The sequence below is a fragment of the Mastacembelus armatus genome, chromosome 16 (assembly GCF_900324485.2).
Source record: "Mastacembelus armatus chromosome 16, fMasArm1.2, whole genome shotgun sequence".
Taxonomy (NCBI): Eukaryota; Metazoa; Chordata; class Actinopteri; order Synbranchiformes; family Mastacembelidae; genus Mastacembelus; species Mastacembelus armatus.
This window is the reverse complement of record NC_046648.1, coordinates 10034262-10046291: the sequence shown is the minus strand read 5'-3', so window position 1 is coordinate 10046291 and position 12030 is coordinate 10034262. Positions and strand designations below refer to the sequence as shown.

At 37.7% G+C, this 12030-nt stretch overlaps 1 protein-coding gene across 2 annotated transcripts in view; it reads left to right on the top strand.

Moving 5' to 3' along the window:
- The window catches only part of cndp1 (carnosine dipeptidase 1), a 54764-nt gene extending 45812 nt beyond the window's left edge, over positions 1-8952 (top strand). Inside the window, exons 1-12 of one of the 2 annotated variants that reach the window (XM_026293777.2) lie at positions 1666-1720; positions 2599-2709; positions 3488-3631; positions 4155-4317; positions 5234-5322; positions 5921-6118; positions 6230-6314; positions 6530-6690; positions 6768-6932; positions 7158-7299; positions 7952-8099; positions 8763-8841. In XM_026293777.2, coding sequence (XP_026149562.1) covers positions 2599-2709; positions 3488-3631; positions 4155-4317; positions 5234-5322; positions 5921-6118; positions 6230-6314; positions 6530-6690; positions 6768-6932; positions 7158-7299; positions 7952-8099; positions 8763-8841 — 1485 coding nt within the window. In that variant the 5' untranslated portion in view covers positions 1666-1720. Of the gene's footprint in view, positions 1-1665; positions 1721-2598; positions 2710-3487; positions 3632-4154; positions 4318-5233; positions 5323-5920; positions 6119-6229; positions 6315-6529; positions 6691-6767; positions 6933-7157; positions 7300-7951; positions 8100-8762 lie in introns of those variants that run through there. The other variant, XM_026293776.2, reaches the window with a different exon arrangement.
- The last annotated feature ends 3078 nt before the right edge of the window (positions 8953-12030 follow it).

Here is a 12030-nt window from a genome sequence, read left to right as displayed (position 1 = left end):
AAAAAATATACAAAATTGTACAAATATTTATCCTATACAGTTTTTTTATGTAGGAACATTAGCTCTAACTTACAGCTATAGTTCTCCAGTTTAGGAAACTGGCAGAAATACCATTTTCTGGTAAAATTATCATTTTGACCATTTGATCATTTTCACAAAATGCACATACAGACTGGGTCAGGTGTGTGAGCTGTTAGATAAAAATACCTTATTGGTCTGATTTTAGTTTTTTTTTTCCGTAGTTTATGTTTTAAAAAGAGGGAACTGTCTTATGTTCAAGGATTAGACCATTATGCATTCACCACATCAGATACATTTTTGATGAAGATAGTATAAGCCATAGCACGATGGATTGTAACAGGTTTTGCTCTGACTGGTTTTACAATGAACACTAAAAATAATTCAATTAAATTCAATTCAATTCAATTTATTTGTATAGTGCCAAATCACAATACAAATCACCTCAAGGCGCTTTACAAAAACAAAAAACCCAACAAATCCCTTATGAGCAGCACTTGGCAACAGTGGAGAAGAAAAACTCCCTTTAACAGAAGAAAAAACCTCCAGCAGAACTGGGCTCAGTTTGGGTGGCTATCTGCCTTGACCTGTTGGGGTGAGTTGGTAGAGAGAAAAAAAAACTACAACAATAAACAACTCATAAAAAATTTGTGTTTTGTCTTTTGATTACATAATTTGTTGATTTTTAACTAAAAAGAAGTAAATACAATCCCCTTTGCAGAGACAATAAAAGTAATTTTTCTTCAAATGTTCATCTGCCGTTCATTTTGTTTGCTGAACTTAAAAAGAAGACAGAAAAAAAAAGAAACGGCTACTGGAAACAAAGTTGATGAAAAGTTGATGAGACACCTAACAGTAAAGTTTATCTAAAGTTAAAACTGAGCTTAAAAACTGTAAAATGGTTAAGTGGTAATTTTCTGGCATATTCCATTTGATCCATTGTTAAAATAAACATATAGATATGATATATACTTATTAGTGCAACATTAAAAGTGTAACATGTAAAATGGGAAAGATGCAGTAGCAACTGGTGGTGAGATTGCAGAATGCAACCTTCTGAGCACCCACCTTCAGTTGTGTGGTGGGGGCGCAGGGGTACAGAAACAAACATAACATGATTCTCTGTGTAGAGCTTGTTCTGTCTCACACTGGGACACATAGAAAGAGACTGAAAACATTTCCTGGACATATTTTATCTAAGACAATTTATCTAATGAATACAAAGAGGTGATTGGATTAAATATTTTCAGACAAACATTGTTAGGCTAATTATGTAATAAGGCGGCATGTCAGCTTGGAATGCTTACATGTTGCTCACTCTTACATTCATCACAATGGGACATCTGCCTAATATGGATCAAGAAAAGCTGCTCTACTGTATTTTACTTGTGTACCTGGGGATTTGCTTGGAGATTCCAAAACACAAACAACAGGAACTTGATCATTTCACCATACTGTTTTTGTTCCTGCTGGACCCTGCTGTGCTTTCTTGGACTAGGATCAATTGATTAAGTATAATTCTTGTGCCTGTCAGCAAAAAAAAAAATCATTTGTCAGCATCTTGGCACAGTTTCAGGAAATGTGTGACCCCGGCCCGGTTGGAGTCTGATATGAGGGCAGGGTATATAAATGTTCAGGCAACAACGCATTATCATAGTCCGCCTGTTTGAGGAGACTGTCAGGCACACCAGCTGCAGTTAAGGTAAGACAAAAGGTTATCCACTGAGTGTGTTTTACTTTAAAAAGTTAATGAGGCATATTTGATTTTACCTGGCATTCACTGAAGGTCCTTATCACTATTATGACCTAAAATGCTGTGTGTCTTCATTGCTGGTTATGACCTGGTAGGAATTGTCAACATGTACCAAAAGCAAACCGGCAGTGTGCAAATATATGGAGCCAGAATCATGACTGTAAACTTTTGCACTAAAAAATAACACTTGGCACACTAGAACTGAAAACTCTGGCATTAAAGCATTTGTACTAAAAAAAAAAAAACATTGGCAATAAAAAAAAAGTATGAAAAATGTGTTTTTTAATGTTTTGTGTTTATTTTTTATTTATTTATTTAGTTTTAGATTCCTTTCACTGTTTTGGCGTGGAGAGTAGGGCTCTGAGGGCCAGGACTAAGAGATGTAGTGACTGTATGTTAAACTGATAAATTCCACATAATGAATTAAAGCTTGCTAAATAATAAAACTATAATAATCTCTTTAAAATGTTCAAACTGCAATTTGAATAGCTCAGCAATTTAAAACAAAACCATGGTTTCCTCTTGTTAGATGGTGCCATGCTTGAGTTTGTGTTAATAGCAGCTAAAATGATATTAGTTTTAATGATACTGATTAGTGACACATCATGCATTGCACCAGCGTGCAGACAAGAGACAAATACAGTGACATTTCAGTTCGGTTTTGCCAAACCTGGTGCGGATAACATATTTTTAGTGACCTGAAGGGCTAAGCTTTTTTTTTTTAACATTGCCTTTACTGTGTACTGTCCGACATACTCATCTAAAGTAAAACACTTTTATAAAACCATCAGTAATATCAGTAACTCAGTTTCTGACTCCTGCAACAGATGAAACTTCCAGTTCTGCCATCCATCCTGCTGGTCATTTCTACTGCACATGCGTTCCAGTATTCAGAGCTGGTGCAGTATGTTGACAGCCATCAGGAAGAATATGTGGAGGTACAATATATATTTTAGCGGCAAAGGTCAAGTTCTGAACTCTGTTACTGTGTTGCAACACAAGTGTTGCAAAAGAAAATGATCCAGAAAAGGTCTCTGCACGTGATTATGTAACACTTTTTATGGTTAATGCACTTCCATATAACTCCAGGCTGCTCCAGGCTCTGAATATTCTCCTTATTCAGCACCAGCAGTTAGACTAATTACAGCCACATTCACACATCTGGCACAGACAAGTAATTTATCAAGTAATCAATAATTTTTTAGTAATTATTAGTCTTGTACATTATAAGGAGACATAATAATGTGTCTTTTGTTATGTGGTGCTTTCTATATATAAGCCTTATTTTTTTCATTTGTAGCATGAAAACCTATTTCTCCCTAGAAAGTGAATAAAAATTAAAGATACAAATATGAAGAAAGCAAAGAATAGAAATGTAGCTGAAACCTTCAACTTGCATGTACATAGTGAAATGTTAAGTAATTCAGACCTGAATTTGATCACAATGATGTGCCAACAGGGAGTAACAAAATTCCTAAATTCTTGCTGCAAGAATATTTGAATATTGCTGTGACACAATGCCATCTTAGCCAGAAGGTGGCAGTATGGCAGTATGACAAGCAGCCTTATATGAAGAGCATAAATAGCTGTTGTTCTTCTTTTGTCCCACAAATTTCTTAACATAAAGTCAATCAAGAGCACCTTTCATGACACATACTTGAGGTGGGCAGAAGGACTAGATCAAGATGATGATTTGTGTATGTGTGTGTTGTTCAGGCTCTGCGGGAATGGGTTGCGATCGAGAGCGACTCCAGCAATGTCTTGAAAAGACCAGACCTACACCGCATGATGGAGACCACTGCTCAGAAGCTGAGGCAGATGGGAGGGACTGTAGAGCTGGTGGACATTGGAGAACAAGAAGTCAGTAACTGAGCTGTCTTTGCAAATGGGCCCCACTACACTTTTCATAAATGCTGTCTAATATATTAGAGTGTTGTATATATCCACCACTCTTATTGGTTGGAAAATATTTTAAGTGTTTCAAACACAGAGGTTTGCCCTTAACTGAGGGTGACAGTGGCAATCAAGCTGCTAACTTCAAAAAAGCAGAGAAGCAGTCTGAGCTCAAGCTACGTCCTCATTAGCGAATGAAACACATCAAAGCTGCTTCCCAAACTCATTAAATTTATGGACCGTTTTAGGTCAGACCAGTGGCCAACATCCTCACCTTCTCCACAGTAATTAGGAGGACTAACATGCAATGTTATATTGTTGTAGTGAATGCAACCAATAGCTGATGACCTTTGAACACAAGATGCGTTGGGATGTGTTCATTTCAGAACACTTTTCTGTTCTTCTACCTTCCTGTAAGATTATCCATCTTATACAGTTACACACTGTTAAGCATTGATATTCCTGTTACCTTCACTTTTAATACCAACAGCTTCCTGGCGGGATCATGTTAACTTTGCCTAAAGTGGTGACAGCTCGGTTTGGCAATGACCCCAGCAAACACACAGTGTGTGTCTATGGCCATGTGGACATTCAGCCGGCAAAACTTGAGGACGGCTGGGCAACGGATCCTTATAACCTGACTGACATTAATGGTACCAGCTTTTGAACTCTCCAGTCATTGTTACCACTCGATGCAGTGCAGCCTAACATTGTTCAAACCCACAGAGCTTATCATAAAACTCTACTAGTTTTGAGATACCAAAAATTACGAATGCATTATGGGAAATATTATATACAGCTGTGCATAAGATATCTGCATTATTTCTGATGTAGTGGTGCAGATCTTAGAACCATGCAAGCATCATTTTTAATAGACATTTTATACTTTTATTTATATCAGTTTAATCAAAATGTTTTTTATTGAGCAAAATATATGTCACATAAAATCCTCAGAAGTCAGTAGTGCTCATTTCAGTACACAAAAATAAGGTGCCAATACAAATAAATGTAGAACTTTGAATATGTAAACAGAACAGTGGAGAGGTAGTGCACATGCTATGTTATGCACAGTGGTATTTGGAAGCTGTAACCCTGATTTATTGACAGATTTATTCTTGTAGAAAAGAGATATGAGGTTACCAGATTTTCTAAAAATGTGACAGCTTATCCTCAAATATGTACCTTTTTTTCTAAATGTATAGCTTTAGAGTTAGATACTCCAGGTCCTTTCCATGTCTATAGAAGTTTTTTTTGCAGCAATAATAGCAATAAGAAAGAAACTGTTGCTAAACTGATGTGAACATCTTAGATGATTGAGATCTACCAAGGATAATCAATAATAAAATGAATAATAGATTAATCAACAAAGATAATTTGCAAATGGGCCCCACTACACTATATATATATATATATATATATATTAGTATATATATCCAATGCATGCATCAACGTTTAACTGAAAATGTATAAATACAATTGAAGAACTGAAAATTAAAACAAAAATGTAGAAGCTATGCAATAATCATTAACTGGATAAATCTAATTATGTTTGTGTGATGGGACCTTTAGGTAACCTGTATGGAAGAGGAGCATCAGATAACAAGGCTCCTGTTTTAGCCTGGATCCATGCTGTGGAGGCTTACCAGGCCCTCAATATGGTGAGAGAAATTTCCTAATACCACTGTTATTCTGAACCATATCACAGATTAGTAAACTTAAATGTTTCAGGGATTGGGAGCCACTAAGACACTGTGACCTCAAAGGGACAGATTAAAGCATTTATTTGCAAATCAGCTGTCTTGAAAACAATATAATATAAAAACGGGGAAACACACAAAGATGCCTCAGGCAAGACAGTCACAAAAGAAAATGAGTAAAATACTCTGCACTTATAGCGAAAATATCTGTGTACCCTCAGGTGAGTGAGAGAGGAGAACTCAACTTCAGCCAAAATTGCAAAGTCACTACTTTTTCTGCAAAGTTACTGCTGCAGTCTGTCTTGTAAGAAAATATACAGCTGAGTATCTACATTAGCCAGGTACTGGTGATATTAGTGAAAGAGAAATTGTTCAGGTGTTGATAAAGCTATTAGCCCATGACTCTGGAGGTGACAAAGCCTGAAACATCATCACAACTGCAAAAATGTGTGATTGCACTGAGCTGTTTTCAGATAAGATGCTTCTCCAATACCTCGTCCTCCACTGGAGTTACTTGCTGTCAATGTTAAGGAATAGCACTGCTTTTTTTGTCCACCAGGAGCTGCCAGTGAACGTAAAGTTTGTTATCGAAGGCATGGAGGAGACGGGCTCTAATGGCCTGGACACCATGATTATGACCCAGAAAGACACTTTCTTCTCTGATGTGGATTACATAATCATCTCAGACTGCGGCTGGCTCAGCAGACAACCTGCCCTCACCTACGGCACCAGAGGCAACTGCTACTTCCTTGCTGAGGTCCTGCATTATAAACACAACAGTTCTTACCTCATACAAAAATTCTTGACAGGTTTGCCTCTGTTACTTCATGTTGTTTTCTGGTAAATGTTTCCTCTGGTGTGTTTGCAGGTTGAAGGCCCTAAACAGGACTTACATTCTGGAGCGTATGGTGGCACTGTGATTGAACCGATGACTGACCTCATTGGCATTCTTGGTGGGTGTATTAAAGTGTGTAACTGAATTATTAATTCATCTGAATTAATATGTGCCCACAAAGAAAACATCTTATTCTACTTTAGATAGGCTCCTTTAATTGTTCTTTTAACCATGTTTGGTGAACTACACAAGACCCTTTTTTAGGGGGAAGTAGGTTGTGTTCACCATCTTATTTTATCTTATTGCCTATTTTGTTGCTGCTCTACTCTTCAGATACATTGATCAGCCCCAATGGTAAGATCTTGATTCCTGGGATTCGGGAGGCTGTGGCCCCCCTCTCTGATGAAGAATGGAAGATGTACCAGGACATCCAGTTTGACATCGACAACTACAAGAAAAAGATTGGTGTCAGCCAGCTGATGTACAGCAACAAGGTGATAGGGTTTTCTAGAAAAAGACCTTATCATAAGACCAGATGAATGCAATAAGTCAGCTCATGTGTTTCCTATAGGTAGACCTGTTGGCCCACATGTGGCGCTACCCAACTGTCTCCATCCATGGCATTGAGGGCGCCTTTTCTGACCCTGGCACAAAGACTGTCATCCCATCTAAGGTTACTGCTAAGTTCTCCATTAGACAAGTTCCCAACATGGACCCTGCTATGGTCAAAAGACAGGTAAAACAAAATGTGAATGCTCTGCATTGAAATATAACCATGTCATGTCCTAAAATAATAACAATAACTTACTATTGCAGCAACACATCATCAGTAGGGTAAAACTAACCTGTCTCACGACGGTCTAAACCCAGCTCATGTTCCCTATTAGTGGGTGAACAATCCAACGCTATCATCAACGCTAAACTATCATTACTCTTTATCTTTGTGGCTTTGATGCTTTAGGTATCAGACTACCTTCACTCTGTGTTTGCCAAGAGGAAGAGTCCCAACAAGCTGAAAGTCACTATGGTGATCGGGGCAAAGCCTTGGCTAGCTGACCCTCAGCACCCTCTTTATGAGGCTGGGAAGACTGCTGTCAAGAGAGGTGCACACCACACCCATCACCCACATAAAACAGCGATCACTACAATCATTTGTACAGAGACTGAGCAAACAAAGTCAAAAAATATGGAAGCTGTATGTCATATCATGTCTCCTCTCATGGGCCAGTCTCAAAGTTCTTATTTTCAGGTATATTCATGCTTTTCACATCAATCCAGTGCATCTCTGCAGGTTTAACTTCTTCTTCTAGCTTCTTACATTTCCACCGAATCTTAGTCTTTTTCAGCCATCCATCATTATATTCTGGATCTCTGACTGCCAATGTAGAACTGAGCTCATGCTTTTATCTTTTTTCACAAAGACATTTTTGCCATGTCCCTGTAAAGACATACACTTATAAGCGTTTGTTGAGAAGCACTATAGCCTAAGATTACTGGCCAGTTTCCTGCTGTTTGATTATGTCTGTGCCACTGCGACTCAGAGGTCATGAAAAAAACTGCAAAGATTAGCTGGCTTTACAGCAAATTGTTATGGAGGTGATTTCATGGTATTACCTTTTATTATTGTCTCATTTTAATTCTTACATTGTTTTTATTTTATTGAGGATTTTGTTTTTTAATTTTTAAGTGCTTTGCAGTTGTTTGAAAAGTTCTCAATCGCCCTGACACTCAAATCTGAATTATCCTCTCATTTAGTGTTTGGCATGGACCCCGACCTGATCCGTGAGGGCGCAACCATCCCCATAGCCAGAATGTTCCAGGATGTGACAGGAAAAGGCATCATCATGTTGCCGATCGGAGCCTTTGATGATGGGCCGCACTCCCAAAATGAGAAAATGAGCCAGTTTGTATCCACAAGTTCTTTCTTCCTATTTGGTTTTACTAGAGATTTTAAATGAACCCTTCAGTTAGTCATCTTAGCATCCATAGCTAATCTTCTACTTCCACAATATTGCTCTGAAATGACCATATAACTTAACATTCATCATATGTAAACTAAGTATAAGCTAAGGATGACAGGATAAAATGAATCAAATTGAATGCAGATATGTGAGAATATAAATCGTATAAAAACAACTCAGGAACTTAATCATAAATTCAGCAGAAATGGCTCTAAATATTGAAACAAAAAGCAACAAGTGCACCTATTTAAGAGACACATTTGATTTTACACCAGGTGATAACAAGTAACACCTCTAGCACAGATGGACAGCATCTGGAGAAAGAACAGAATAGCTGTCCAAAAAGCTGTGCAAGGTCATATTCGACTTGTCTAATGTGAAAGCATTACAAACATGAATGATGTGAGAACTTACAGCATAAATAAAGACATTTTAGCCTGGTTCCAGGCTTTGTTTGCTGGTGGCAACAGAGTGCAACAGGGATGAGGTTTGTTATGCATGATGAGGTGGACAATAGTGCTAATAGGGTAGTGGCAAAAAAAATTAATACAGATGATTAAACCAACAACTGAAGTTTTCATAACCATCTTTTCTTCCTTTTCCAGGTACAACTACATAGAGGGAACCAAATTATTCATCACTTTCCTGCATGAAGTAGCCCAAATTAACAAGACTACTGTGTGATGCTCTGCAGTGTGATTAAGTAACCTCCATAACAATGCTTTTGTTTATCTGCATCCCAAGCACATCTTTCCCTTTTTCATAAGGATTTTCAAATAAAGCCTTACAAACTCATGAATGTACCTATCTATTAATAATTTCTATCTATCTATCTATCTATCTATCTATCTATCTATCTATCTATCTATCTATCTATCTATCTATCTATCTATCTATCTATCTATCTATCTAACTATCAGAATTTTTTGACTGTGAGTGAATGCAGTGGTACAGTACAGTACATTTGGCTCATGTTTCTTCATTTATTGTGCATACAGTATGTCAAACAGTACTGTAAGTGTGAGCGTCTCATAGTAAAAGCTGTACAATGCAACACCATGTATTTGTTTTCATGTAAGAAGATATATTAAGAGTATTAATGTGGAAGACATACACATATATTGTTCCTTTAGTCATTAGACATTTGTTTACCAAACACATCACCATGACTGAAGATCTAGATGATACAGACAGTAAGCACATTGTCTCATGGTTTCAATGTGGGCAAATGCATATGCTTTAGTATTCTTCAAGCTCTTCCTCAGTCAACATTGTTCAATAAGAATGCTGTGAAAGAAGTAATTCAGTCTCACATTTGCCACTTAGGATGTGTTTCACATGCTATGATGAAGAAAAAAAAATCTACGTGTTAATGTAAATCATTTTACAGGCTCAAACAAGCACAGATATTTATACATAATTACAGTGCATCTAAAGTCTGTATTTAAACTGTTGTGGAAAGACTAGGACTGACATAAATATACAGTATTCATTTGGGTGAAGTGTCAGGTGTCATTCCAGCCTCTGTTTCCAGCATTTATTGAAACATATTGGATATACAGTCTAGAGTTTCTGAGGAGAAACATTTACAGTAATCGGCGGTTTCATATATCCCAGCAGGAAGCAGTGGGGAGGAACCCTGGTGTTGTGAAGAAGCCGTGCCTGACATTTCAGCGGCCTGATTCACAACACCAGCTGACCCTTCCCACCTACACACACGTAGTGATGTGGTACACTGTGAAGGCTGCAGTCATGAGTTCATCTTGACTGACTCAGTGACAAAACACCAGCCAGCTTCAGTTACTTCTTTGTTCTTGGGAGGCTAATGGTGGAACCACAGAAATTAAAGGAGTCTAGCCACCTTGAACCATTGAGATAAATACTGAGCAAACACTCATCTTTTGTCTGTAGAGCACTTATGTCCTCAGCTAATGCAACTGACTGCCGTGGTAGTGGTTAAGAAGAAGACATTATGCCTGGAGGAGGAAGAGACTAAATCAGGACAGAGAACAGCAGGAGTGCAGTACATGCTGTTTCCACAAGAGGGCAGTTTGCATACAGCAGCTTTCTTATCTCCCCACTCACTGTGTCTGTCTGATGATCTGACACCAAGCTGGTCCTAACCTGCAGCAAAAGAGACAGAAGCAGCCAAAATCATTTAGAGCTGGAAAATGAGCATGTTTTAAAAAACATGTTTAAAACCCCAAGAATGACCTATGGAAATCCTGAAAAATCACAATGATTTCAGTAACATAGGTGTAAAGCATTTGTATTATCCCACACACAGGCTTTCAACACAGTGAGTGATTATCTTTAGCAAACCTTTCAGTGTAAATGCACAGTGGAACACAAAGCAGCCCTCAGATGTTAGAGTGCTCTATTTGGTTGCCTATTTATAAAGTACCTTGGTATTGAGGACAGGGCCGTGATGGAGCTGAGAATAACTTTGGTTTCACAGCGGCAAGCCTTAATCCACTTTGGGCAGCCCTCCGTGCATGTATGCTGGGTTACAGTGATCATGTCATGGTGAAGTGGGTTTACAGTAAAATGATCTTCAGCTGGTGTTTTAGCATAACATGAAGTTTTAGTGAATAAGTTTCCCAGTAGGTCTGTTCTATTGTGTTAGATCTGAACCTACTAAGACTCTTAAGTACTAATACCAAAACGTTCTCATTACACAAAATGCAATTTGTTTATGTTGTACCTTTTTTGTATTTGCTTATTAAACTATTACATCTGGTGTCTGCCAAATAGCTTCATGTACAAGTGGAGCACTAGAATCTATATACAAAGCCTGCGCACATTTTAATTTTTGATAACGTTATGATTTATTACTTGCTGCATAAATGTTGATTCAGTAGTGCTTATTGTAAGTTTTATTAGTAGGTTTAAAAAAGTATTTAATTTAAATTGAGCCTATATTTATCGACGGCTATTTAAAGTTGGATTAACTGATATTATCACCTTTTAAAGACGCTACGGAAAAATAATTGCACATTCAGTAGCTACAGAGAAATATCATTGCATTGAGGTGGTGTATCTGAGGACCTCATGAAGGTAAGCCTCCTTTTAAATATCAGCAGTTAGTCATTAACTGTGTCTGTGGTGGGCAAGTTGGTTCATCAGAGGGTTTTACTGATTTAATCGAAGTAATGAGATACCTTAAACCAAACTAAAATGTCCGGCAGAGCTGAGTGGAACTGCAGAATTGTCACTGTGTGACACCTTCTCTATTACATGAATTCAGTTAATCTATTGTTAAATAAAATGTTCCTTACAAAAGTTTAAATACATCATTTGAATATCTAGACAAAGTTACATTCCTCTTGTTTAAATTCATTAAGGTAATAGAGATTCATTGCATCTTGACTTAACCAAGTGCAATAAAATCAGTTTAACTCATCCCTTATCATTCTAACGATGACATTAATCATGCTATTGTGCTGTTAGGAGTTATTTGTCTGGCTCTAAGGAGGCAGTCATGCAGCGCTGAAGCAAACCAGCAGCTTCGGTTAAAGATCAATGAGGAAACTACAAGAGCTGGACATATAGAACATTTCAAATAATTATTTTTTTGTCTGGAGAAAAGCACAACTGAGGAAGATTACTGGAGCCCTCGCACTGCCAGTTCACAACAGTGTTCACGATGTTACACAGCTCTTGTTGTGAAATTGGGTTTTTAAGCATAGGCTTTGACAACTGCATTAATCATTGGCTTGTCCTTCTGCTTGACCAATTCAGGACAGGTTAGGTCTTTACTAAATCCTCCACAAGCTGCTGTGTCACAGTCAAGATAATATCCCAGCAATACATTTCTCCTAATCCCTTTTTATCAGGTTCGTTGGCCTTTCTAGTCAATCTAATTGCGACAAA